The sequence below is a fragment of the Armigeres subalbatus genome, chromosome 3, assembly GCF_024139115.2.
Source record: "Armigeres subalbatus isolate Guangzhou_Male chromosome 3, GZ_Asu_2, whole genome shotgun sequence".
Lineage (NCBI taxonomy): Eukaryota > Metazoa > Arthropoda > Insecta > Diptera > Culicidae > Armigeres > Armigeres subalbatus.
The window spans coordinates 28940923-28964390 of record NC_085141.1 but is presented as its reverse complement, the minus strand read 5'-3'; the positions used below and the strand labels follow the sequence as shown (position 1 = coordinate 28964390).

General features: G+C 43.0%; 1 protein-coding gene across 9 annotated transcripts in view; it reads right to left on the bottom strand.

Moving 5' to 3' along the window:
• The window catches only part of LOC134223492 (uncharacterized), a 167073-nt gene that overhangs the window by 6674 nt on the left and 136931 nt on the right, over window positions 1-23468 (bottom strand). For 8 of the 9 annotated variants that reach the window (XM_062702652.1, XM_062702656.1, XM_062702659.1 and 5 more), the window contains 7 exons: window positions 9888-10229; window positions 8908-9050; window positions 8432-8847; window positions 8012-8374; window positions 7766-7943; window positions 7496-7702; window positions 6963-7432 (listed from right to left, as the gene is read on the bottom strand). In XM_062702652.1, coding sequence (XP_062558636.1) covers window positions 6963-7432; window positions 7496-7702; window positions 7766-7943; window positions 8012-8374; window positions 8432-8847; window positions 8908-9050; window positions 9888-10229 — 2119 coding nt within the window. The remainder of the gene's footprint in view (window positions 1-6962; window positions 7433-7495; window positions 7703-7765; window positions 7944-8011; window positions 8375-8431; window positions 8848-8907; window positions 9051-9887; window positions 10230-23468) is intronic. The other variant, XM_062702660.1, reaches the window with a different exon arrangement.

Here is a 23468-nt window from a genome sequence, read left to right as displayed (position 1 = left end):
TAAATATAGCTTTATAGCATGATGCAATATAATTTGTATTTATTGCCGCGCTGAACGATCGGTGACTTCTGTGCTGTTCGCAACATGTCCCAAGGAGATTACAAACAATTTTCCGAGGAAATACCAAATAAATTTTCGAAAGGGTTTCAAATAATTCCCTAAATAAATTCTAAAAAACTTCTAAAGGAAATTCTCTAGTATTTTCCACGGAAATTCTCAAAAAACAACAAAGAAGTTTGTGGAAGAAAAATCCGAAGAAAAAAATCCGTAAAAATTCCTTATAGTTTTTACACAAAATTCAAGAAATTTCCAAGGACATTCTGCAGAATTATTCGAATTTCACTTGGGAATACCTAAAAATTTCCCGAGAACCTTAGAAAAAAAAAATCCAATAAATTTCATGAGGAAGTTCCTGCGAATTTTCCGAGAAAAATCTAAAAAAATTCCAGAGGAATTTCTAAAAAAAGACGCTTGGAAATTTCAAACATTTGATTAAAAAGAAATTCTGAAGAAATAGGGGAAATGACGGCTTTGGCAGGTTTTGTTCTATTATTGTCAGGGGCGGGGGGGGGGTGGGTATCTATAACTAATTATGCTCAAATATGGCCTAAACATTCTTTGCATATCAAAGAATTTTGTGGCCAAATTTCATAAAATTTTGACAACAAAAACCCCCCTGACAATAATAGAACAAAACCTACCAAAGTCGTCATTTCCCCTACCGAAAAAAAATCTAGAGGCAATTTTTGAGAATGTTTCAAAGACAGTCCTGATAATTTTCCTAAAACGTTCCGAAGAATTTTCCGATGAAACTGCGAAAAATTTTCCAAGAATATTTCGAACAAACTCCCGAGAAATTTTCAAAACAATTTTTCTGAACTTTTCCAGGATTTTTTTTTTTGGAGGAATTCCCGAGATTTTGTTGAGCAAACTACCAAAAGATATTCATAATTTATTTATTTATTTCAGAGAAAAAAATTACCAGACTTTTTTTTGAAAAAACGATTTTTTGTGTCTTTATTAAGGACACTTTAAGCCCTAGGCTGGCTCGTCTCTGAAAAAAAAAACGAAAATTTGAAAATATATCCACGACAACCAACAAACGCCTCCGCTAACGATTCGTAACGGTCTCTCTAATCGTATTTTGAGCAGCAAGCTGATTGTTACCTTGATTCGGCTGGGTTTGTTCCACTTTACGCGATCGATATCAAAATTGACCTTGTTTTATGCAGCAAGTATGTTTTTTCGTAGACAAGTGAAAATTAGTTAGTGTTCGTTTAATCGGGTTTTGCGCATCAAGTGGATAGTTCGCGCGATCCAGTCGACTTTGTTCGAATTTGTGCGATCGAAATAAAAATATTTAGTGCGAGTTTGTTCGTGTTTGGCGTATCAAGCAGATAGTTCGTGCGATCTGTCGGGTTTGTTTTTTATCTATTCCGTTTATTTAAGGCTCACTCGCCGCATCCAGCTTCACAGAGCTTATATTAATTTATACTACTTACTAGTACCGCCTTTCCCATTTTTATTCCCCAAAATGTTTTTAACTTTTTCAACTATTTTCATCTGGCCCGCGTTGAAGAAACACTGGTCCTTACGAGCCTTTTTTGCATCCATCTCTTTGTACCACTTTGATCGCCGACGTTTGTTTGTTACTACATTGTATTCGGACGATGAATTAGATGCGTTGTCTTCGATATCAGTCCACTCGTCATCCTTTTGTGGTCGTTCTTCTACTGTTGATGTATTAGGAGGCGATGATGGTTTTTCAGTGTTGTTTATCGGAGGGAAGTCTGCCTGACTGAACGGCACATCGTGTGTGGAAGATGGGGACGTCACTGTTGCAGTTTTGCTGATCGGTTCTTGACACGTTCTATTCGGGTGCGCTGCTTCGTTACACCGGCGGCATATTTTAGGCTGATTACAATAGGTTACCATAGTCGTACATTCTCCAATTGTTATAAAAGATGGAATGTGCCGAAGCAAGTTCATTCGCAGAACAAGGGCACCATTAGAAATTCCCGGAAAGTTGTGCTTCCATGTTTCATTCCGGATAGAAATAACTTCTCCGTACATGAGCATTTTTTCCTTTTCTTTGCACAAAATTGATCGCTTGTAATTGTACTCCAACTGATAGCGCAAAGCGGTTTCTTTGTCCACCATTCCAATCAGTGCACAATTGCGGGTGTTGTGCAGTTGGATGCTTTTGACATCCGCATACTCAATCTTCAGCTGATCATCCAAAAACAATTTGACCTTTCTAACATCGAGACGCATTGGAAGCACACTAAAATCAATCACTAGTGTAGATTCCCGCGCACTGCCCATTGTGGTTGGTATAACGAACGTTAGCAAGAGTAGCAACAAGAACACGTCCGCCGTGTGCGATGGCAAAATTGTCGGGTTTGTTCTAATTTGTGCGATCCGAATAAAAAATATTTAGTGCGCGTTTGATCGTAGTTTGCGCGACCTGGTTGGTCTTGTGCTAATTTGTGCAATCATTTATGGAGCAACGAGACAGTATAGATTGTGCGATCAGGTAAGGTTTGTTCTACTTTCCGTAGACAAAAAATAGTTAGTACGCGTTTGATCGTGTTTTGTATTATATTTAGTGCACATTTGTTTGTAGTTTTTGCAGCAAGCAGATAGTTCGCCCGATCCTGTCGGATTTGTTCTAATTTGTGCGATCAAAGTAAAAACGTAAAAGGTTGTACCCCAGGCTTGACCGCCATTTGGACAACAGATTAAGTAAAGTGTAAAATATTTAATTTAAATTATTATTAGAGAGGAAGAAAATATCGTGGAACCCCGATAATTTGATACCTCATTCAAATTAACGGAATTCATTTTTAATTTGAACTTTTGGTTCTGGTGGAACTCTATTTGCATCAGAAAAACTGGTTTCTGGCTGCTCTCTTTGCCGGTTTGTTTTGATTCTACATTCCGTTTCGCGATGCTCTATTTTCTTTTCTCGATTCCACGTGCTAAATGACGTTTGAACCATTTTCAATTTGAACGATGTTCAAACGAACTGAGTTCAAATTAGAAGTGTTCAGATTAAAAACGGTCATATTACCGGGGGTCTACGGTATGTGTTTCCCATTAGACGCCATGAATTCTCTGCGTTTGTGTTTTTTGATGTAGAGAAACTTTGTTCAATTTTATATATAATGGTGACTCAAGAAAGGATCAATTTATTTCTGATAATGCGGTTTCCAAGCACTAACAGCAGCAAAACCAAAGTCAGAATTTTGTGGGAAATTGTCACTTGACTGCTACTGACGCCATCTATGCGAATAAGTTTTAGGAGCGTCTCCCCCGACGAGAGATTTTGATTCTGCTATACTGACAGAATCTTTCTGCCATTTATATAAAATGGTGCTTCTGAAAAGAACCAATTTATTTTTAATAATTCGCTTTTCAATCACTTATAGCAACAATTTAAACTAACGCCAATCATGCTAATAATTGTTTGCAGCGTCTCACCCCACGAGCTCTTCTGATTCTGCTACCGACGGCATCGTTTTCAAGCACTTTGATTTGCACCTTGATGAAAATTCGTCAACCTTCCTTTGTGTAAAATGGTGATGCTGAAAAGAACTGACTTGTTTTCATCAATGCGCTTTTCCAATGACTTTGTTATTAGTGATTGGAAAAGCGCATTGATGAAAACAAATCGGTTCTTTTCAGGACCACCATTGTACACAAACGAAGGTTAGAGACGAAGGCTGAGACGAATTTTCAACACAGTGCAAATCAAAGTGCTTGGAAACGATCCCATCGGTAGCAGAACCAGAAAAGCTCGTGGGAGAGGAGACGCTCCAAACAATGATTAGCATGAATGGCGTTAGTTTAAGTTTTAGCTTTGTTGCTATTAGCTATCGAAAAGGCGAATTATCGAAAATAAACCACCATTTTATAGAAATGGCAATCATTCGCTTTTCCAATCACTAGCAGCAACCACTGAACAGTACGAATCTTAATGAAAATGAGACTTTATGGAAGCCACCGATGCGAAACTTTTTCAAGTTCCACTGCTGCTGCCGATGGCGACCGTCACGCTTTGATTCACCGAGAAATTCGCTACAGCAACCATCGTCGAACCGGTTCCGATGCCACACCGTCGTGTGCGCTCACTATGGAAACTTGATCAAACTGAGAAACTAAAGATTAGGAAAGAGCACGTTAGTTGCTTGTATTTGGCGTCTGTACTTGCGATGCACAAACGGGATTGTCCAATGTTTTCGAAGTTGAACAAAATCTTAAAGAGTTAGTCGATTGAATCATATCGCATCGCATATTTTAAGCCGCAACGAAACATAAGAGACAAATAGTCGCCTAAGAGAAATATACCTCCAGAAAAAAATTGCAACTTTGATATTTTTGAAAATTTGGCCGCCATGACTATTTGATTTTTTTTTTTAATTTTGGATGAATTTGATCTGAAAATGGATTGGATTTTGTTCAAATTTGGATTGGATTCAGACTATATTTGAATTTGGTTTGGATTGTGTCTGAATTGAACTTGGATATGTTTTCAATTTGGATTGGATTTAGTTGAATTTAAATTTGTATTGGATTTGGATTGGATACTGGGTTGGATTGGAGGTTGGATTGGATTTGAATTGGATTTGATTTAGATTAGATTTAGATTGGATTTTTATTCAATTTGGTTTGGATTTGAACTGAAAATGGATTGGACTTGGATTAGATTTGCATTCGAACTGGATTATTTCTAGATTGGATTTGATTTTAATTTTGATTGAATTTGGATTGGATTTGGACTGAATTCAATAGGGATTTGGTTGAAATACAGTTTAAATTTGTATTTGGATTGGATGTAGATTGGATTTAGGTTAGATTTCGGATGAATTTGAGTATGTTTTCTATATTAACCTTCGGGGACTCGCGCCGTTGTATAAAGTACAACACCTTCGAAAAAAGCACGCTTCTCGTTCACAACACAAGCGGAACTGCGTGAGCGGTCCAGGACCAAGAGAGTCCCGGCAGGTCAAATGTAAGTGAATTGCTTTAGAATCTTATCGCCTTTTCTCGTTTCATGAGTCGTTCGCTTAATTTTTTAATTTCAATTTTATAGTTCAAGCATGGCAAAGTAACAATTGATAACAAGATTATTCCTTCAAATATCAAGGATTTATAGCTATAATCATTCTTTATTCATTACAAGCCTTGAGAGTAGAGGTGGGGAAGAATGTAGTGTATTAGATCTAGGTTACAAGTTATTAGGAATAAAGCAAATTTGATTCTCTTTACTAATATGTGGTTTTGGAAATTTCCTAATTTTTGGAAATCCTAATTTTTAATAAGAATATACTCTTTGGTAGAATAATTCTAATGATCGTGTAGCGAACTTTTTTAGAATTCGCGACAATTGGATGAAATCCACCGTGCAAACCAAGATGAATAATCCACTGTTCAAATCTGCCAAATTCACTATTCAGCCATCTTGGATTTTAGTACGGGAGAGCCAGCGGGTTTGTTTTCGTTTTAAAATGAATTTTTAAACCCCGCCTTCTTCTCTTCCATAAACTTGGCAGATTGGAGCACGTAGTAGTGTATTTATCTTGATGTACATATTAATGAATGATCGTGTTAAAGTGAACTAGTTTTCAGTTGGCTGAGTACTGTTGCGACTTACGGTCGAGTCTGGAAAATTCGTCCAGATCACGACTCTATGCTCTATCTAAGCCTTTAATAGCTATCACAATATCCTATCCCATGGAAATTATGAGACGAAGATGTGCTTTCGGCCTCTACTAGCAACGAGAATCGGACTAACAACCCTTCGCTTCAGATATGACGTGGGCAGAGCCGTTGATGACTGAGAGTATATGAGCTCCCGAAATGTGTACATCGAGAATGGATAGCTAGCCCCAAGTTCAATTCAATTAGTTCTTTATATAATACTTGGAAAGTTTTTCTTAATCACGTAGTAAATTGTACGGACATACTGCTCAAGCTCAATTGTCAATTGTCATTTTTGTCACTTGTCATCTCTTCACACTTTTCACATTGAGTTAGTTAGAATGAGAAGTGAACATTTTTACCACACTAGAATCCTTTCTGCGATATATTCGTGCCTGCAATGCCGAACGTCTGATAAAAACAAACTCGATTTCCGTCCTGTTCTGGAGTAAATGCCCTTTTCGGTCAAACGACTTTTTCAGCCATAGGTGGACCAAACGACATTTTCTATCGTATGTCTATTTTGACCAAATGACTTTTCGGGGATGAATGATCCAAAGGATTCAAATCCCGTCACCAACAACAACAACAACAACAACAACATAAACCAAATGGCTTTTAGGTCACATATTCCGCCAAACTTCATGTAGTGGCCTTCGACTCAATGGCTTTCGGTCAAACCGTCCTTCCCTATTTGAGCATGGGGTAGGACGATGGGTCGATATCTGACGTAAAATAGTTTTGCCAAAGCGGAAATCCCACTCAGGATCCAGAGCTTTTGATACCCAAAGCGTATCATTTCGCAGGTAAGTTGCATCCACCTCTCAAACGAGGTCGTGAAAGCGGCGTCTATTGAGAAGTGTTGATTTGCTGCTATTGTTCCTTGACATACTATCGACCTTTACATCTGAAAAAAGAACCTAGATGAGGTCTAACCAGATTCAGCTAAGTGCATCGACATTCTTTTGACCGCAATTTAAACTTTTATTCGAGTGTAAGCCATGCTTAGGAATGTTGCATTCGACCATGTTCATCGTTTGTTGCTGACTCTGCATTTATAAATAAAAGATTCCCATGGAGCAGGAAGCTCGTTTGAATGTTTGCTGTAGTGCTCGTTAAACATTCAATTCCATTCACATTTTGTTACAGTTCGCTCCTCCACTAGGAATGGTGCCATTTCCTCTGCTTACTCACTACCAAAGCGGAGCACCTATCCCATGAATGCTTTACAATCTCAAATCAGACAAATCTCAACTTACCCGTTCTGGAATCCTTCGGTGAAAATTTTTGGTCCATGCTTCAGCGCCAACATGGCGGTAGCGGCGTTCACGTCATCAATCGTGTCCGCACTCCAGTCTCGTCCGATAATCTCCGCGGCCGGTACGGTCTGCCCATTGGGCAGAATCATGCTTCCACTGGGAATGTACCCATTGGACAATCCATTGGTACCACCAGAATTGCCGGAAGGTGGCCCCAACGCGCCCGCTGCCGACGGTAGATGGTGGTACGACATGTGATACGCCACCCCACCCGGCGCCGATTGGTGATTGTGATGCAGGTGCTGATGTGGAAGATCGCCATCGTAGTCGACCGGTGTGGACGACCGGCTGAAGTCGTCGCCATCCAGATCCGATGGATGCTGCTGCTGCCCGTTCAGATGATGCGACAGGTGAACGCCGCTTTGTGCTTCACCCGGTGCCAAACGACTAGCGAGGTACGGAAAGTTGTCCTACGAAAAGAAGAATGATGGATGAGTTGGCATATTTTGGATATCGAACGCTAGGCAAACTACCTTGGAATAGTTGCTGCCAACACTACTGGTTGGGCTATCAGTTGAGCGTTGCTGTTGTTGCGCTTGCTGCTGAGCCTGTTGCTGCATGGCTTTGTATGTGGTTTTATCTATTCCGGACCCGGAATGGAAAGGGGATCGCGATAGGGCCTGGATCAGGTTTGGCCGATACTGTGGTTCAACCATCCAGAGCGAGCCCTTTCCGAGATTCTGTGGATAAGAATAGCACTCGTTAGTTTTTCACTGTCCCATAAAAGCTGTTTCAACACTTACCGCTGCCTTTTCCACCTTCTGGAAGCACTTGTTCAGTGACAAATTATGTCGTACGCTGTTCTTCCACCCGGTCGGTGCAGTCTTGAAGTACGGGAAATGCTGCACAATCCATGCGTAGATCTCCTTCACAGGTAAGGCTTTCTGCTGAGCATTCTCGATTGCCATAAATATCAGCGAACTGTTAAATGATGTGAAAACACGATACAAAACTTGTCGTTATGGCTTCGGAAGAAAATGAAAACATACCTGAAGCTAAATGGCGGTTTGCTCTGGATGTGAACTAGCGGGTCGTATGGCACGTTGGTTGGATGCTTAGACTTCGGTGGCGACAGCTTTGATTGCTGTTGCGACTGTGGTTGCGGAGAAGAAGGCGGATGCCCAAGCATTCCCCCATTCATCGATTGTCCCTGTATCAGGTGATGCTGCGGTGAGGGTGGAGGCGATGGAGGCCTCATGCTGCCACCTCCACTACCATAGGTACTTCCATATTCGTCACTACTCACGTTCGGAGAAGTGGCCATCGACGGGTAACCATTCTTCATCGGCGCTGCCGGTGGATAAGGACGTTCTTCGATGATTTCACCTTCCTCGTATTTGACGGCACTGCATCTTAAGTTAATCGAAGTTAATTGGAGAATTCGAGAAAAGGTTCTCAGTAGAACTCACCTGGATAATTGCTTCACTGGCGTCGCGTAAGAGCTGCTGACCTGTTTCAACTGCTTCACGTGCTCCTCTCGCAGGTACTTTTTGTGGAAGTGCTGATGTGGCGTGCTGGCACCACTGGTCGAACCATTGTGTGCCGACCCGGATATTGGATTTGGTGAAGGTGCTGAATTGTACAACGAAGAAGTGGACGAAGCCGAAGAAGCACAGGACACTGTCGATGACGGAGACTTGAGTTCCTTGTCGTCCGATGAAATCACGGGATACTCGACAATGGTGCTTCCGTTGATGGTGGTGATCGTTTTATGGCCACCGACACCGTTGCTAAGCTGGAACGTGTGATGAGTTGATCCTCCACTGCCAACCGTCACGTGCCGAGCATTCGACGGAATCGTCTCCGTGCAGAATACACCGATGCTCTGTTTACGAGAAATAAAAGGTTAGGCAAAGCTATTTTGTTGGATATAATTAGAACCAACCTGATCTGACGATGAATTAGCGGAGGATGTGTTATCCTCCGAAACGCTGGAATCCTCCACGAAGTCACTGGTTGGTGAGAGATGGCCACCCGCTTGCCGTGGGCTATCCGGGGATGACACTGGAACCTTATTTAGATTTATGCCTGTAAGATGAAGCAAATCAACGGAAGCCTATTTAGAACGCAGTATCAAATGACGATGTGCATCATCATGCCACTAAAGTTTTCTCTTTTGTTCGCTGCGATTTGCTACACTGACCGACCGACGGCGACAACGATCGTAAATAATTCGCAACGACTACAGTAACGGTAACAAACCCCGCCATCCAATTCGCTAATAGATCAATAATACACGACAAACGTTGCGATGCGTTCGCGTTTGCATCCAATCATGCTCTGCCCCCGCCCCTCCCGCATTCGGATCCTTGACGAACGATGAATTTTTCCGCCGAGTCATTGACTGCCGTTGGGCGCATCCCAACAATACCGACGGCAGCGCGCCAAGAAGAAGACGAAAGAATCGGGTCCATTCGGGCCAACAACCTTTGTCTATTTCGGTGCATAAAAGCAGACGACAACGCCTTTTCCCAACAGCCTGCCGCCGCCGTCTGTGTTGCTAAGGAAAGGAAAACAAATTGTGCACGCAAAACTATTTTCGCATTGCCACAACGATGTTGCTTGCATCGCGATGCCACCGGCATGTATCCCATCAAAAGACAAGTGCGATGATGATGCCGACGGTGGGCGGAATGCGCCAGAAAGTGGTCCACCCACCAAGTTGCACCAACACCGCACCGTAACATTCCAATTACCGTCGTGCGTGAAAGTGAAAACTATTTGGCCGTCTTCCCGCACCCGCCTCGCTTCTATCACAGCGCATTAAAATCTATCGCAAAGCATGCCGCGATCGTCACCGCCGCCATTTTGACCCAGCTGAAAATAAATCTGTTCAAGTGTTCACTCATCAGCATCTGAACTAACCTTTCAGCAGATTCTTATCGTGCAGCCAAGTGAGTGGGGTCAGTTCCTCGTCGGTGTTGATGACGACCTGGCTGGTCCCGCCCGCTCCGTTCGTAGCCGTCAGCACGGTTCCAGTGCGGATATGCTGCTGCTGCTGCGAATGATGATGAAGCGGCTGCTGATGGGCGGGGTGGTGATTGCTGCTGCTGTGACTAAGGTGACCGCCAGCTCCAACGCCGACAGCGCTGCTCGTAGTGATGACCACGTTGTTGTTAATGAAGTCATGCTCGGCACTGCTCATGTCCATTTGTTCCGTGGCGAGCAGGACAATGTTGCCAACGCCGTTCATGTTGTCTGTTGTGGCTGTTCGGGGTAGAGGACGAAACGAGAAACGGTTTATTAGGTTGGTTTATGATTGTTGCATTAAATGAAGATGGGTGCTTGCAGTTTTGAAAGCCTAGGTTGCGAGTTCTTTGATGGGTTCCAATTAGGTTATATTTAGATTTTTGGCTCCCATATTATTTGAGTTACTACTTTGTTTCAGAACTCCAACATTTTCTTACCCCCCTTTATGCAAAATGCGCTCATAGACAGCCACATCTAGTTTTTGGAAACTAATGCTAAATATTTGTCTTCCATGACTTTCATTTTCAATTGAGTTTTAAAACCAGCATTATTTCGATAAAGCGACTTTTTCTGCTAGGCAAAAGTCTTTCTCGATAAGTAATTTCTATGAAATTTGTTTGAGTCCTGAAAGAATTCCCAATTGAAATATGTGTGATAGTTCTTAATTGATATTAAAAAAAAGGCACTTCCTGTGAAAGTTAAGAAAAAAATCCTGTGAAGTTCAGAAATATTCTATTCAAAATCAGAAATATTCCCCGTGAAAATTTGAAAGAGTTGCTTGTTGATTTTAGACATGTGCGCCGTTCATATCATCGGAAGCGGCGGTGTGATGGTCACTTTTGCCTCAGCGGTGGCGGAGGCGTGAACCGGCGGGATGAAAAAACAATGACTGAAAAAAATCAGTTTTACGGCGAATTAAGGGATTCATGCGGTTTTGAAGCGCCCGCATAAAAATGGACTTCAGTGGATTAAAATTGCAATATTCTACGTTTGCCGATCATCAAACAGCACATTCAATAGTCAATTGCCGGCGACACTAATCAGTACCTGATTTCAAAATGTTATTTAAACTAAAACTATTTTATTATTCTCTGATTTTGATTAATCAAATTTTATCAATAAATCCTGCTTCACATTTCGAAGCCCCTGAGCAGTGTTGAGAATTAGATTTAGGTATCATAGGACTAACAAATGAGTTATTTAACATTTTAAAAGTTATTTCCAATTCAAGACTTTGAAAGACATTCCAGTCGTTTTACTTCTTAATATATCTAAATTAAAGGAAAAAAATCCATTTTATTTTTTGAGTAACATCTATAATTGGGCAATGTTTGAGCGGTTGCATGTCTAGTTTCTTTAAAGAATTTTCAATGCTACTTCGTTAACCTACTTTGACCCCTGAATCCTGGAAGGACATACACGAACGAACCCACTATTGGCATTCAAAATAGACAGTTCACTCCGCACCTCGCATTCTGGTATGTAAAAATCTCAATAGATGATCAACTAAACTAAAAATAAGTACTGGCTGAGTAAGACTGGGGTGCTATTACCAATCAAATTAAATATTTTCCCAGAAATTTGGTTAAATATGCCAAAAAAGAGCTTGGTGGAGTTCCTGAAGGAATTTCTGGAGGAAACTAGGATCCCATTTGAATTTCTGCGGAAATTCGGTGACCTAAGGTGACGCAGTTCTAATTGATGGCCATTTTGCCTACGTCACTAATGGCTGCAACGTCACTAATCTCAATGTTGCAATAACACATAAACACGTGTATGATAATCTTTTTTGCTAGTAAGAATAATTGAATAAATAAAAATAAAAAGTCTAACGCCTTTTGTTAAATACCCAAGAAGAATACACGGAGCTCATTGATTTCCAATGCAGTAGCCATCGAGCAAGTAAGTACAGAGTGCTGCATGTTGTTCGATCGTCCAAAACGCGATTCTCCTCAGTTTTCATTTGCCACCGGGCGTGCATGTTTTAACTTTTTACTCGTCGCGAGACAACGTGTTAGGGTTATTTCCCATCCCATAGATCGCGGTAAGGCGCGCGGCTACAAAGCAAGACCATGCTGAGGGTGGCTGGGTTCAATTCCCGGTGCTGGTCTAGGCAATTTTCGGATTGGAAATTGTCTCGACCTCTCTGGGCATAAAAGTATCATCGTGTTAGCCTCATGATATACGAATGCAAAAATGGTAAACTTGGCCTAGAAACCTCGCAGTTAATAACTGTGGAAGTGCTTAATGAACACTAAGCTGCGAGGCGGCTCTGTCTCAGTGTGGGAATGTAATGCCAATAAGAAGAAGAAGAAGATCGCATCACTTACCAAAGTGAATCCAGATAAAATATCCTATGAAACTAACACAATACCACATCCTAAGACAATCGTGGAGATGCAGAGGTGTTCTCGGTCTCTAGTAGTAGTTGAACTAACAATCCTTCCCTTCCTATATGACCGTAAGAACGTGGCCGGCGCCGTTATTAACTTTAAATATTTGAGTTCCCGAAACGTGTACATTGAGAATGGGTAGCTAATTCCAAGCCCCATTTATTGTGTTCTCTGTACAATTTCGCAAGCTCTAGTCAATCACGGAGTAGCAACTACAAATTGTGCGGTCATAATGCTCATGCTCATGCTCATTTTCAAAGTAATTTAAAAAAAAAATACGGGGAATTGCTAAAAAAAATTCCGAAAGAAATCCTAAATTATGTTTTGCAGAAATTCCTTAGCAAATTTGCAAAGCCTAGAGAAATTTCCGAAGGAATCCGTGACCAGATTTCTGAAGAAATTCTTAGAGAGTTTTTGGAGAAGTTCCAAAATTATTTCCGAAGGAACAGCTAGAACATTTCCCGTAGATGTTTCAAAAGGGATGTTCGGGAGTTGCCTCACCCATTCCTTTGTACATCACTGGTAGTGTGTAGATATTCTCTTACAGATTTTATCAAGGGTCTCTCACATTTTAAAAATGAGGCAATTCAAATAAATTTACGACTGATGACGTCACTAGGACGATCAGCCAAGGAATAAGTTTTTATGAAATCAGTAGGCTCGGTAATCAGAAAAGGAAGGTTGACATGACCTACGGTCTTTACCCAAGTAACATTTCAAGTTTTATTCCGCTCTAGGAATGGTTTTCAAAATCGAATTACAAGAACTGACAATAAAACCCATTACTACAGGATTACCTTCTGATGACCACTATAAGAGTAAGATATGTCCAAATGGCCCTCTCTAGATTACCACTATAAACCTCTTATAAGAGTATATAAAATCCGTTTCAAGCCGCCCGCAAAAAAGGGAATTTGGCTGCGGCAGCTGTCAAAAATGTTGCTTTGAAAAAAGAGAAACAAAATCTTGCAAACAAATAATAACAAACTAAAAGATGAAAATCATGATGAGGATGACTACAAAATAATACTTTTTCAAGTTTATTTTTTCAATGTACTTTCATGGAAATGAGGTGCGCGCTCGATTTCATGGTGAAAGTTAGTGCAAAAATGAGATTGAGCACTACGCGCCCGCAAAATAATATAGTTTTGGGGCAATGAATTTGAAATTATTATTACATCAATATGGCAATGGCACGGCAAATGCTGGGTAAAGCGTACCATTGGTACTTCGCGTACCTGAAGGAATAAAATAGACCCCATCTCGCGGTCCTTAGCCTCTTACCCAGCAACTCCTATCTCTACCTCCCCGCGGTGCTGGCCGGGATACGAGCAACCTTAGGGAAGATCGGGTAACCAACCCCAGTGGGAACTATGGTCGTATGCTGACAGGGAAGGGGGTTTGCTCCTCTCGGAGGTGCAAATCTTATTGAGCGTCTGTTCTCCATGTCAGGATTGGCTCACAACAGCGTCTGTTCCCCATGTTTGGGCGGCTGATCATCGTCCGAGTGCCAGCGAGGGACTCTAAAGTGAAACTGTGCACCATGGTCCACCGGAAATAAGGAGGAATGGTCCTCCGGAAATTTAAGGGGTTTGGTGTCAGGCCCTGCAAGCCAGCCTTTAAAAAATCATAAGCAACGAAAAATCAACAAGAGAGTACGGACCGGAACCATCGGCGAAGACCACTGCGACGAAAAGGGACTAGCGATTGGAAACTCGGTTCGTGGAACTGTAAATCTCTCAACTTCATCGGGAGCACACGCATACTCGCCGATGTGCTCAAGGACCGTGGATTCGGCATCGTAGCGCTGCAGGAGGTTTGTTGGAAGGGATCAATGGTGCGAACGTTTAGAGGTAATCATACCATCTACCAGAGCTGCGGCAGCACACACGAGCTGGGAACAGCTTTCATAGTGATGGGCGACATGCAAAGGCGCGTGATCGGGTGGTGGCCGATCAACGAGAGAATGTGCAGGTTGAGGATCAAAGGCCGGTTCTTCAACTTCAGCATAATCAACGTCCATAGCCCACACTCCGGAAGCACTGATGATGATAAGGACGCATTCTACGCGCAGCTGGAACGTGAGTACGACAGCTGCCCAAGCCACGACGTCAAAATCATCATAGGAGATTTGAACGCTCAGGTTGGCCAAGAGGAGGAGTTTAGACCGACTATTGGAAAGTTCAGCGCTCACCGGCTGACGAACGAAAACGGCCTACGACTAATTGATTTCGCCGCCTCCAAGAATATGGCCATTCGCAGCACCTACTTCCAACACAGCCTCCCGTATCGGTACACCTGGAGATCGCCACTGCAGACAGAATCACAAATCGACCACGTTCAGATTGATGGACGGCACTTCTCCGACATTATCGACGTCAGGACATATCGTGGCGCTAACATCGACTCGGACCACTATCTGGTGATGGTTAAACTGCGCCCAAAACTTTCCGTCATCAACAATGTTCGGTACCGACGACCGCCGCGGTACGACCTAGAGCGACTGAAGCAAACTGATGTCGCCACTGCATACGCGCAGCATCTCGAGGCAGCGTTGCCGGAAGAGGGTGAGCTCGATGGGGCCCCTCTTGAGGACTGCTGGAATACAGTCAAAGCAGCCATTAACGACGCAGCGGAGAACAACGTCGGGTATATGGGTCGAAGTCGACGGAACGATTGGTTCGACGAAGAGTGCAGACAGATTCTGGAGGAGAAGGACGCAGCGCGGGCGGTCGCGCTGCAGCAAGGTACCCGGCAGAATGTGGAACGTTATAGACGGAAGCGGAGACAGCAGACCCGCCTTTTTCAGGAGAAGAAACGCCGCCTGGAAGAAGCGGAGTGCGAGGAGATGGAACAGCTGTGCCGTTCTCAAGATACACGCAAGTTCTATCAGAAGCTCAACGCATCCCGCAAAGGCTTCGTGCCGCGAGCCGAAATGTGCCGGGATAAGGATGGGAGCATCTTGACGGACGAACGTGTGGTGATCGAAAGGTGGAAGCAGCACTATGAGGAACATCTGAATGGCGCTGAGAGTACAGGCAATGAAAGTCAAGGCAGCGGAGGAGATGACTACGTCAGTTCAGCGGACGATGGAAGCCAACTAACCCCCACCTTGAGGGAAGTTAAGGATGCCATTCAACAGCTAAAGACCAATAAAGCAGCTGGTAAGGATGGTATCGGAGCTGAGCTCATCAAGATGGGCCCGGAAAAGCTGGCCACTTGCCTGCACAAACTGATAGTCAGAATCTGGGAAAACGAACAGCTACCGGAGGAGTGGAAGGAAGGGGTTATATGCCCCATCTACAAGAAAGGCGACAAACTGGAGTGTGAGAACTTTCGAGCGATCACCATCCTTAATGCCGCCTACAAAGTGATATCCCAGATCATCTTCCGTCGTCTGTCACCATTTGTGAACGAGTTCGTGGGAAGTTATCAAGCCGGCTTCGTTGACGGCCGCTCGACAACGGACCAGATCTTTACTGTACGGCAAATCCTTCAAAATGCCGTGAATACCAGGTCCCAACGCACCATCTGTTCGTTGATTTCAAGGCGGCATACGATAGTATAGACCGCGTAGAGCTATGGAAAATTATGGACGAGAACAGCTTCCCTGGGAAGCTTACCAGACTGATCAAAGCAACGGTGGATGGTGTGCAAAACTGTGTGAAGATTTCGGGCTAACACTCCAGTTCGTTGACTTTAGTGCTTGTTGTTCAACATTGCGCTAGAAGGTGTCATGCGGAGAGCCGTGTGTAACAGCCGGGGTACGATTTTCAACAGATCCAGTCAATTTATTTGTTTCGCGGATGACATGGACATTGTCGGCCGAACATTTTTAAAGGTGGCAGAACTGTACACCCGCCTGAAACGTGAAGCAACAAAAGTTGGACTGGTGGTGAATGCTTAAAGACAAAGTACATGCTTGTGGGCGGAACCGAGCGCGACAGGGCCCGCCTGGGAAGCAGTGTTACGGTAGACGGAGATACCTTTGAGGTGGTCGAGGAATTCGTCTACCTCGGATCCTTGCTAACGGCTGATAACAATGTTAATCGTGAAATACGAAGGCGCATCATCTGTGGAAGTCGGGCCTACTACGGGCTCCAGAAGAAACTGCGGTCGAAAAAGATTCGCCACCGCACCAAATGTGTCATGTACAAGACGCTTATAAGACCGGTTGTCCTCTACGGACATGAAACATGGGCAATGCTCAAGGAGGACTTGCAAGCACTTGGAGTATTAAAGAGACGGGAGCTTGGGACCATCTTTGGTGGTGTGCAGGAAGACGGTGTGTAGCGGCGGAGAATGAACCACGAGCTCGCTAGGTAGGTAGCTAAAGCCGGAAGGGTACGATGGGCAGGACATGTTGCAAGAATGCCGGACATTAACTCTGCAAAGATGGTGTTCGCTTCTGATCCGGCAGGTACGAGACGGCGTGGAGCGAGGTGGGCAGACCAGGTGCAAAACGACTTGGCGAGTATGGGGCGCATTCGAGGATGGAGAGCTGCGGCCACGAACCGTGTAAATTGTTGATTCAGTGTTATCTGTCAAGAGATGTTCACTGAATAAATGAATGGAGGAGTCCTTGAAAGATGTTTTACGGATATTCTTGTAGGTATTTTTGAGAGACTTCTTGGAGAATTTCTAAAGAAGTCTCTGAAGAAAAAACAGGAGAATTTCCGAAGTAATTTCCTTATGATATGTCGGAAGAGTTTTCCAGGAAATTCATGCAGATTCATGCAGAATTTTTTGGGCGAATTCTTCAGAAGCTTCATTGTGAATTTCCGGGGAGATTCTTGGAAGAATTTTGAAGGAGTTCTTGGAAAAAAAATCGGAAGAATTCTTAAACAAACTTCCGGAGAATTAATTTCCAGGATAATCTATTTGTGAACGACTTTCCGGGAGAATACTTAGAGGAATTTTGAGGTATGAAATTCTGGAAGAATTACCAGAGGAAAGCGCGGAAGATTTTCTAGATCTAGATTTCGTCATTTAATTTCCCTAAGAAGTTCTTCAAGAGTTCCTGGACAACTTTCCGGAAGAATTCCCGGGATGTGGGTGTAGTGGAATTCCATATGAATTTCGGAAGGAACTCAGAAGAAATATCTTAAGATCTCTCGTTGTAATTTATGTAGAGTATGCGAAATAATTTATCATGTGTTCTTGAAGGAGATTTTTAAGCAACTCCAGAGTGTATTTCAGGATAAATTCAAGACAAAATTTTCAAAACGACTTATCTGCTTTTGTAAACAAAGATTCAAACGACGATTTGACGAATCTGATAGCTATCCCACGCAAACCAACACCGCCAATAGGTAGGTGAAGGTTTCCGCTACCTATTGATGGTGTTGGTTTGCGTGGGAGAGCTGTCCTTTTCGTCAAATCGTCGTTTGAATCTTTGTTTTCAAAAGCAGATAAGTCATTTTGAAAATTTTGTCTTGAATTGTAATCAGTAATTATTTAAGAAGTTACAAAACTACTAGGGGATTTCCTGAGCAAACATCCTGAAGCATTCATATAGGAACTTTCGGTGGAATTCCTGCAGCGTTTTTTAAGGAAATTCCTGGAGGAACTCCTGGGGGAGCTTCCGGAGGAGTTCTTGGAGGAACTTCCGAACGCATTCCTGGAGGAACTTCCAAACGAATGCCAGTAGGAACTTTCGGCTTAATTCCTGGAGGAACTTCTGGAGGAATTCCTGGATAAATGCCAGAGGCAATCCTGGTGGATCTTGCGGAGATATTCGTGGAGGATCTACAAGAGGAATTTCTGGAGGAAGTTCCGAAGGAATTCCTGGATGAAGTGCGGGGGAACTATTGGAGGAATTTCCGGAAGAATTCCTGGGGGAACTACCGGAGGAACTTCTGGAGGAACTTCAGGAGGAGCTGCTGGAGAAACTTCCGGAGAAACTCCTATAGGAACTTCCGGAGGTACCTCCGGAGGAACTCCTGGAGAAACTTTCGGAGGAATTCTTGGAGAAACTTTCAGAGGAACTCCTGGAGAAACTTCCGGATGAATCCCTGAAGGAACTTCCGGAGGAATTTGTGGAGGAATTCCTGTAGGACTTCTTCTTCTTTGTTGGCATTACATCCCCACACTGGGACAGAGCCGCCTCGCAGCTTAGTGTTCATTAAGCACTTCCACAGTTATTAACTGCGAGGTTTCTAAGCCAAGTTACCATTTCTGCATTCGTATATCATGAGGCTAACACGATGATACTTTTATGCCCAGGGAAGTCGAGACAATTTCCAATCCGAAAATTGCCTAGACCGGCACCGGGAATCGAACCCAGCCACCCTCAGCATGGTCTTGCTTTGTAGCCGCGCATCTTACCGCACGGCTAAGGAGAGCCCCTACGGGCCCCTGTAGGACCTTCCGGCAAAATTCCTGGACGAACTTCTGGAGGAATTCCTCAAGGAACTTTTGGAGCAATTCCTGTAGCAGCTTTCAGAGGACTTCCTGGTGGAATTCATGGAGGAATTTGTCACAAATAATTGGAAAATTTCTATTGCTTGAAATAAGCTCACGCCGACCCACGCCGCCGCGCCGCCACCGCCGATTACAAACGGCGTGACGCCGCCACGTCACCGTTGATAAATTTTTAAGCAGCGCACAGGTTCAGGTTCAGGTTTCTCGGTGGGGCCCTCCTTAGCCGTGCGGTAAGATGCGCGGCTACAAAGCAAGACCTGGTCCTGGGTCCTGCCTGGGTCCTGCCTGGGTCCGATTCCCGGTGGCGGTCTAGATAATTTTCGGCTTGAAAATTGTCTCGACTTCCCTGAGCATAAAAGTATCATCGTGTTAGCCTCATGATATACGAATGCAAAAATGGTAACTTGGCTTAGAAACCTCGCGGTTTATAACTGTGGAAGTGCTTAATGAACACTAAGCTGCGAGGCGGCAATGTCCCAGTGGGGATGTAATGCCAACGAAGAAGAAGAAGCACAGATTTAATTCGAATCAAGACAAATCCAACTCTGGAGAGCGTGTGTCGGTTGTTTGGATACACTAATTGGATCAATGAAATCAAGCTTAAAATGGATCTATGTTCGGCATCGCTTTTGGACCTAGCCGGATCAAGAAAAACTCAAAACTACTGTGGGTTGGTCGGTGGTTTGAAGAGGTTCCTAGCTTTATCTGGGATATTCCTCCAGGGACTTCTTTAAAAGATTCTTCGAAAAACCTCCGAGAATTCCCTCGTGGATTTCTCCATAAATACTTTGTGAAGTTCTTCCCGGAAATGCTTTAAACATTAATTGAAAAATTAATTGATAGTTTTCGTTGGAATCACTAATTGAATTTTCCATAGAATGACAGATGAAGACGACGCTCATTCTCGTTCAGTTGTTGTTATCAAATCAACCAAGCTGTAGTGCATCGTTACACGTGGGTAGAACTTTGTGAGAACTAACTCACGTGTTTTACGTATTGAATCATGAATCGCGGAGAACTTTTCCAATCGTTGTAAAATGCCTTTGTTAAGGCATTTTCCGAGAGAGAAAAGCAGTAGTGCCAGGCTGATGCCGTCGCGTTTTAGAACGAATGGAAGGAGATGAACAGTGAATACTGGCTGTGCATGTGCTAAGACAAGACAAGACAAGACAAGAATGGAAGGAGATGAACAGTGATGCATTGGAAGAAAACGTTAGAAGTGAAATCAAGGAATGGGAGGGACAACTGCTCCAGCTTTGGGGAAAATCGTTAACCACAGCTAAGTGCCAGTGGCAAAACCAATAACTTTGTCATAGCTATCACCGTCACAAAAGGAACCGGATGTCACCACAAAGCTCTAAAACCAACATATTGTTTACTAAAGTCAACTCAAAATCGTTAACAAATAACTATTCAGTAGATCATTTCCGTCAAAAAAATCATATTTTTCCTTGAAAAGGAATTAATTTTTAATAATCCTTATACATTTATTTTTTTTACCGCACTTCTTAATTTTCTACCAAATTTTTTGAAAATACATATGCCGGTTCTCTAATTTATATTTCATAATGCATGAATGCATGAAATAAAATGCCTGAAGGATTACAACTTTTTTAAAATCGATATCTGGTGGCAATCAAGCCAAATGATATAAAAAGAATAATAACTCCCCATTGCGATGGATTCAAGTATTGTTCCACCACAATGAACCACACCAAAAATGAATAAGAAGCAACCGTGCAACGGACGCGAAATAAGTTTTTGATGGTTTTTCCCGGTTGCAAGGTCAATATTGGCAGCTAGCATCTTGAGAATAAGTTGTCTATTTTACTCCAGTCTACTATTATTATCTACATTTTTATTAAAATAAGTACCTTGTTAAATTTATAGAATATGTTTAGGAAAGTACTTCTCGTTTCGGAACTCAGCTGGGCGTCCAATGATTGAAGAAGAGCAGCCGTCTCTGCTCAAGACAGTTTGTGAAATAGCCCTGCATGGGTCTGCTGCTCATGACAGACGGCACGATGAAAACGTAGGAAGTGTGAAAACTCTCAATGAACTGACACTTGCATTGCAGTCAAAGGGGTTTAGCATCTAACGATCAGCCACGTATCCCGAGGAGAGCTGACAGCAGCGAAGGAAAATGCCACATTTCCACGGTACCGGCCAAACTGCTTCGTGCGAGCAATACAAAACATCAGTACCATCCCGACGGCCGATTCTGAACAGCTTCGAATCGATCACTCGAAGAACTGGCGTTGCTCATAACGAGGTTGAGTTATTAGCCAGGATGACAAAGCGAGGGTTGCTATTGGTTTGACAGCTGCCAATAAGCAGGACCCCCTGCTTATGCACATGGATTATAAAATCACACTGTCCGACCACGACTTGATGATTGCGAATAAGCCGCATCGAAATTAAGCCGAACGGGCTTGGGTGGTCTGGATCTGTAGGCCGTTGCCATACGATCCGGTAAGCACTCATCTTCAACGGCTTACTCACATGCTTTGGATTTTGGACGCCTGCTCCTGCCTCGAATCATTTGAAAAGTTACGGAAGTTCGATGGGTTGGTCAAGGCAGTCTCGATTTTAATCGTCGAAGGCAATCCCGATGAAAACCCACGGTATCGGAAAGTGATCCAGGTCGCCATTCATCACTTCAAGGAAAATAATATCGATGCGCTGTTCATTACGACGAATGCGCCGACGACGCATGGCACCGTTGAGTAAAGAGCTCGCTGGTTTGGTGATTCCACAAGACCGTTTCGTGTCGCATTTGGATAGCCAATTAAGAACCACCGATTCTGATTTGGAGAAACGAAATTTCAAATTCGCTGATAAATTATTAGCAGAAACGTGGAATGAGTTGACGATCGATGGCTATCCAACAGTGGCCTAGTATGTTGAGCCTGATTCGTCGGAGACTGATCCAGACTTGTTTCACGAGTTCAATCAAAGCCGGTTTGCTGCTCACGTCAGAATCAGTCAATACCTTCTTCAGATCGTGAAATGTTCCGACAGGTAATTATTCAAATTGTGATCTGATTTTATCCTGATAAAGTACATAATTATTTTTTATTTTATTTCAGAAATTGTTGTTTGCCCGTGCGGAGTAGCATACAGAATGTACTGCAAAAAAGATGTCTGCCACCGTCAGTTTCCTTGTCACAATCATCGCATGAGCTGATCGGATCTTTGAAAGACGAAACATTGCACTTCCCTCCAATGTTCGTTTCGAATTCCCTGCATCTAGATGAAATGTTACCGAAATAAGTCAGTGCATATAAGATGATTCCGTACGGCCCACCAAAAGAACAGAGTCAATGTGGATCGAAATGATCACAATTCTGTGTGGTTGGACGCCCTCATGGGAGCTCCAGCCTTGCGAGCAAGTTGAGAATCAGGCCAAGTTACCGTTGAAATGTAAAGCAATAGAAAAAATCAGAAGGGTTATGTACAAACACGACCGCAGGGTAAACATTGGACTACGTAAGCTAATTTTTTTTTATTTCTTTATTAAAGAGGCTTGCAGCCCTAGGCTGGCTCACCTCTAACGTAAGCTAATTGTTGCGATTAACTTTTCTGCACTTGGAAGACATTTCTTCTTTCTGAAAGTCTCCTTAATAAAGACACACAAAAAAAAACATTTCTTCTTGGATCAGCTTTTTATTGCATAGAAAAATGGTATTGGAAAGAACCGTTTTACTTTCGATTGAAAGAAACTTTCACTTGACGGTTTTGTCTGAAGTAAAATCGATTGGCAGTCATCTTTTGAAGCAACTCTTTACTTAAGTCACAATTTTCAACCAAATTCAAACTGATGAGTAGTTGCCGCTAGTGGTTCAAAAGGCCCATTATTGGTAATTAATCGGTTCTTTTAAGGACCATCTTTTCGGAACAAAATTCGTCTCGACTCAATTTTCCTTTGGATAAAATGGTGGTCCTGAAAGGAACAAAACCATAGCCAAAGCCATGCGAGAAAATTTTACTGGAATGCTGCTGATGCCGACGACAGCCACTCTATACTTTGCCGCGGAAACGCTACAGATGCAGGAGCCACCGTCACCGGGGCTGGAACCGCTACCGACGCCATTGTATTGTCCGCTTTCCGAGTCCGCTCACCATGGACTCTCAAACAGAAATGATGCTCGAGCACGAAATACGGATCTTTTTATACCCAGAGAAAATGAAGCAGTGCGGAGTGCCAAAAAACCGTAACTCACGTCATTCTGATGTCCGTGTTGGAAGTGCATGAACGAGATTGATTAATTCTGAATTTTATATTGAGTATGACAAGAATTGAAATGTTCAATAATTTATCGTGAATAATCTTGAGTTTCAATGAAATTGGCAAATTGCTGGTAAGTTTCCGAGTCGATTAATATATCTTCTTCTTTATTGGCATTACATCCCCCACTGGGATAAGCCAGTTACCATTTTTACATGAGGCTAAAACGATGATACATTTATGCCCAGGGAAGTCGAGACAATTTCCGAATCGAAAATTGCCTATGCCGGCACCGGGAAGCGAACCCACCACCCTCAGCATGCACGCTAATCTCCAAAATCCATCGAAAGATAAAGGCACTATTAACGTTCAAAATCTAACATTTTTTTCGTGACGGTGCCCAATTTTAGATTCTGATTTGACACCCAGTAC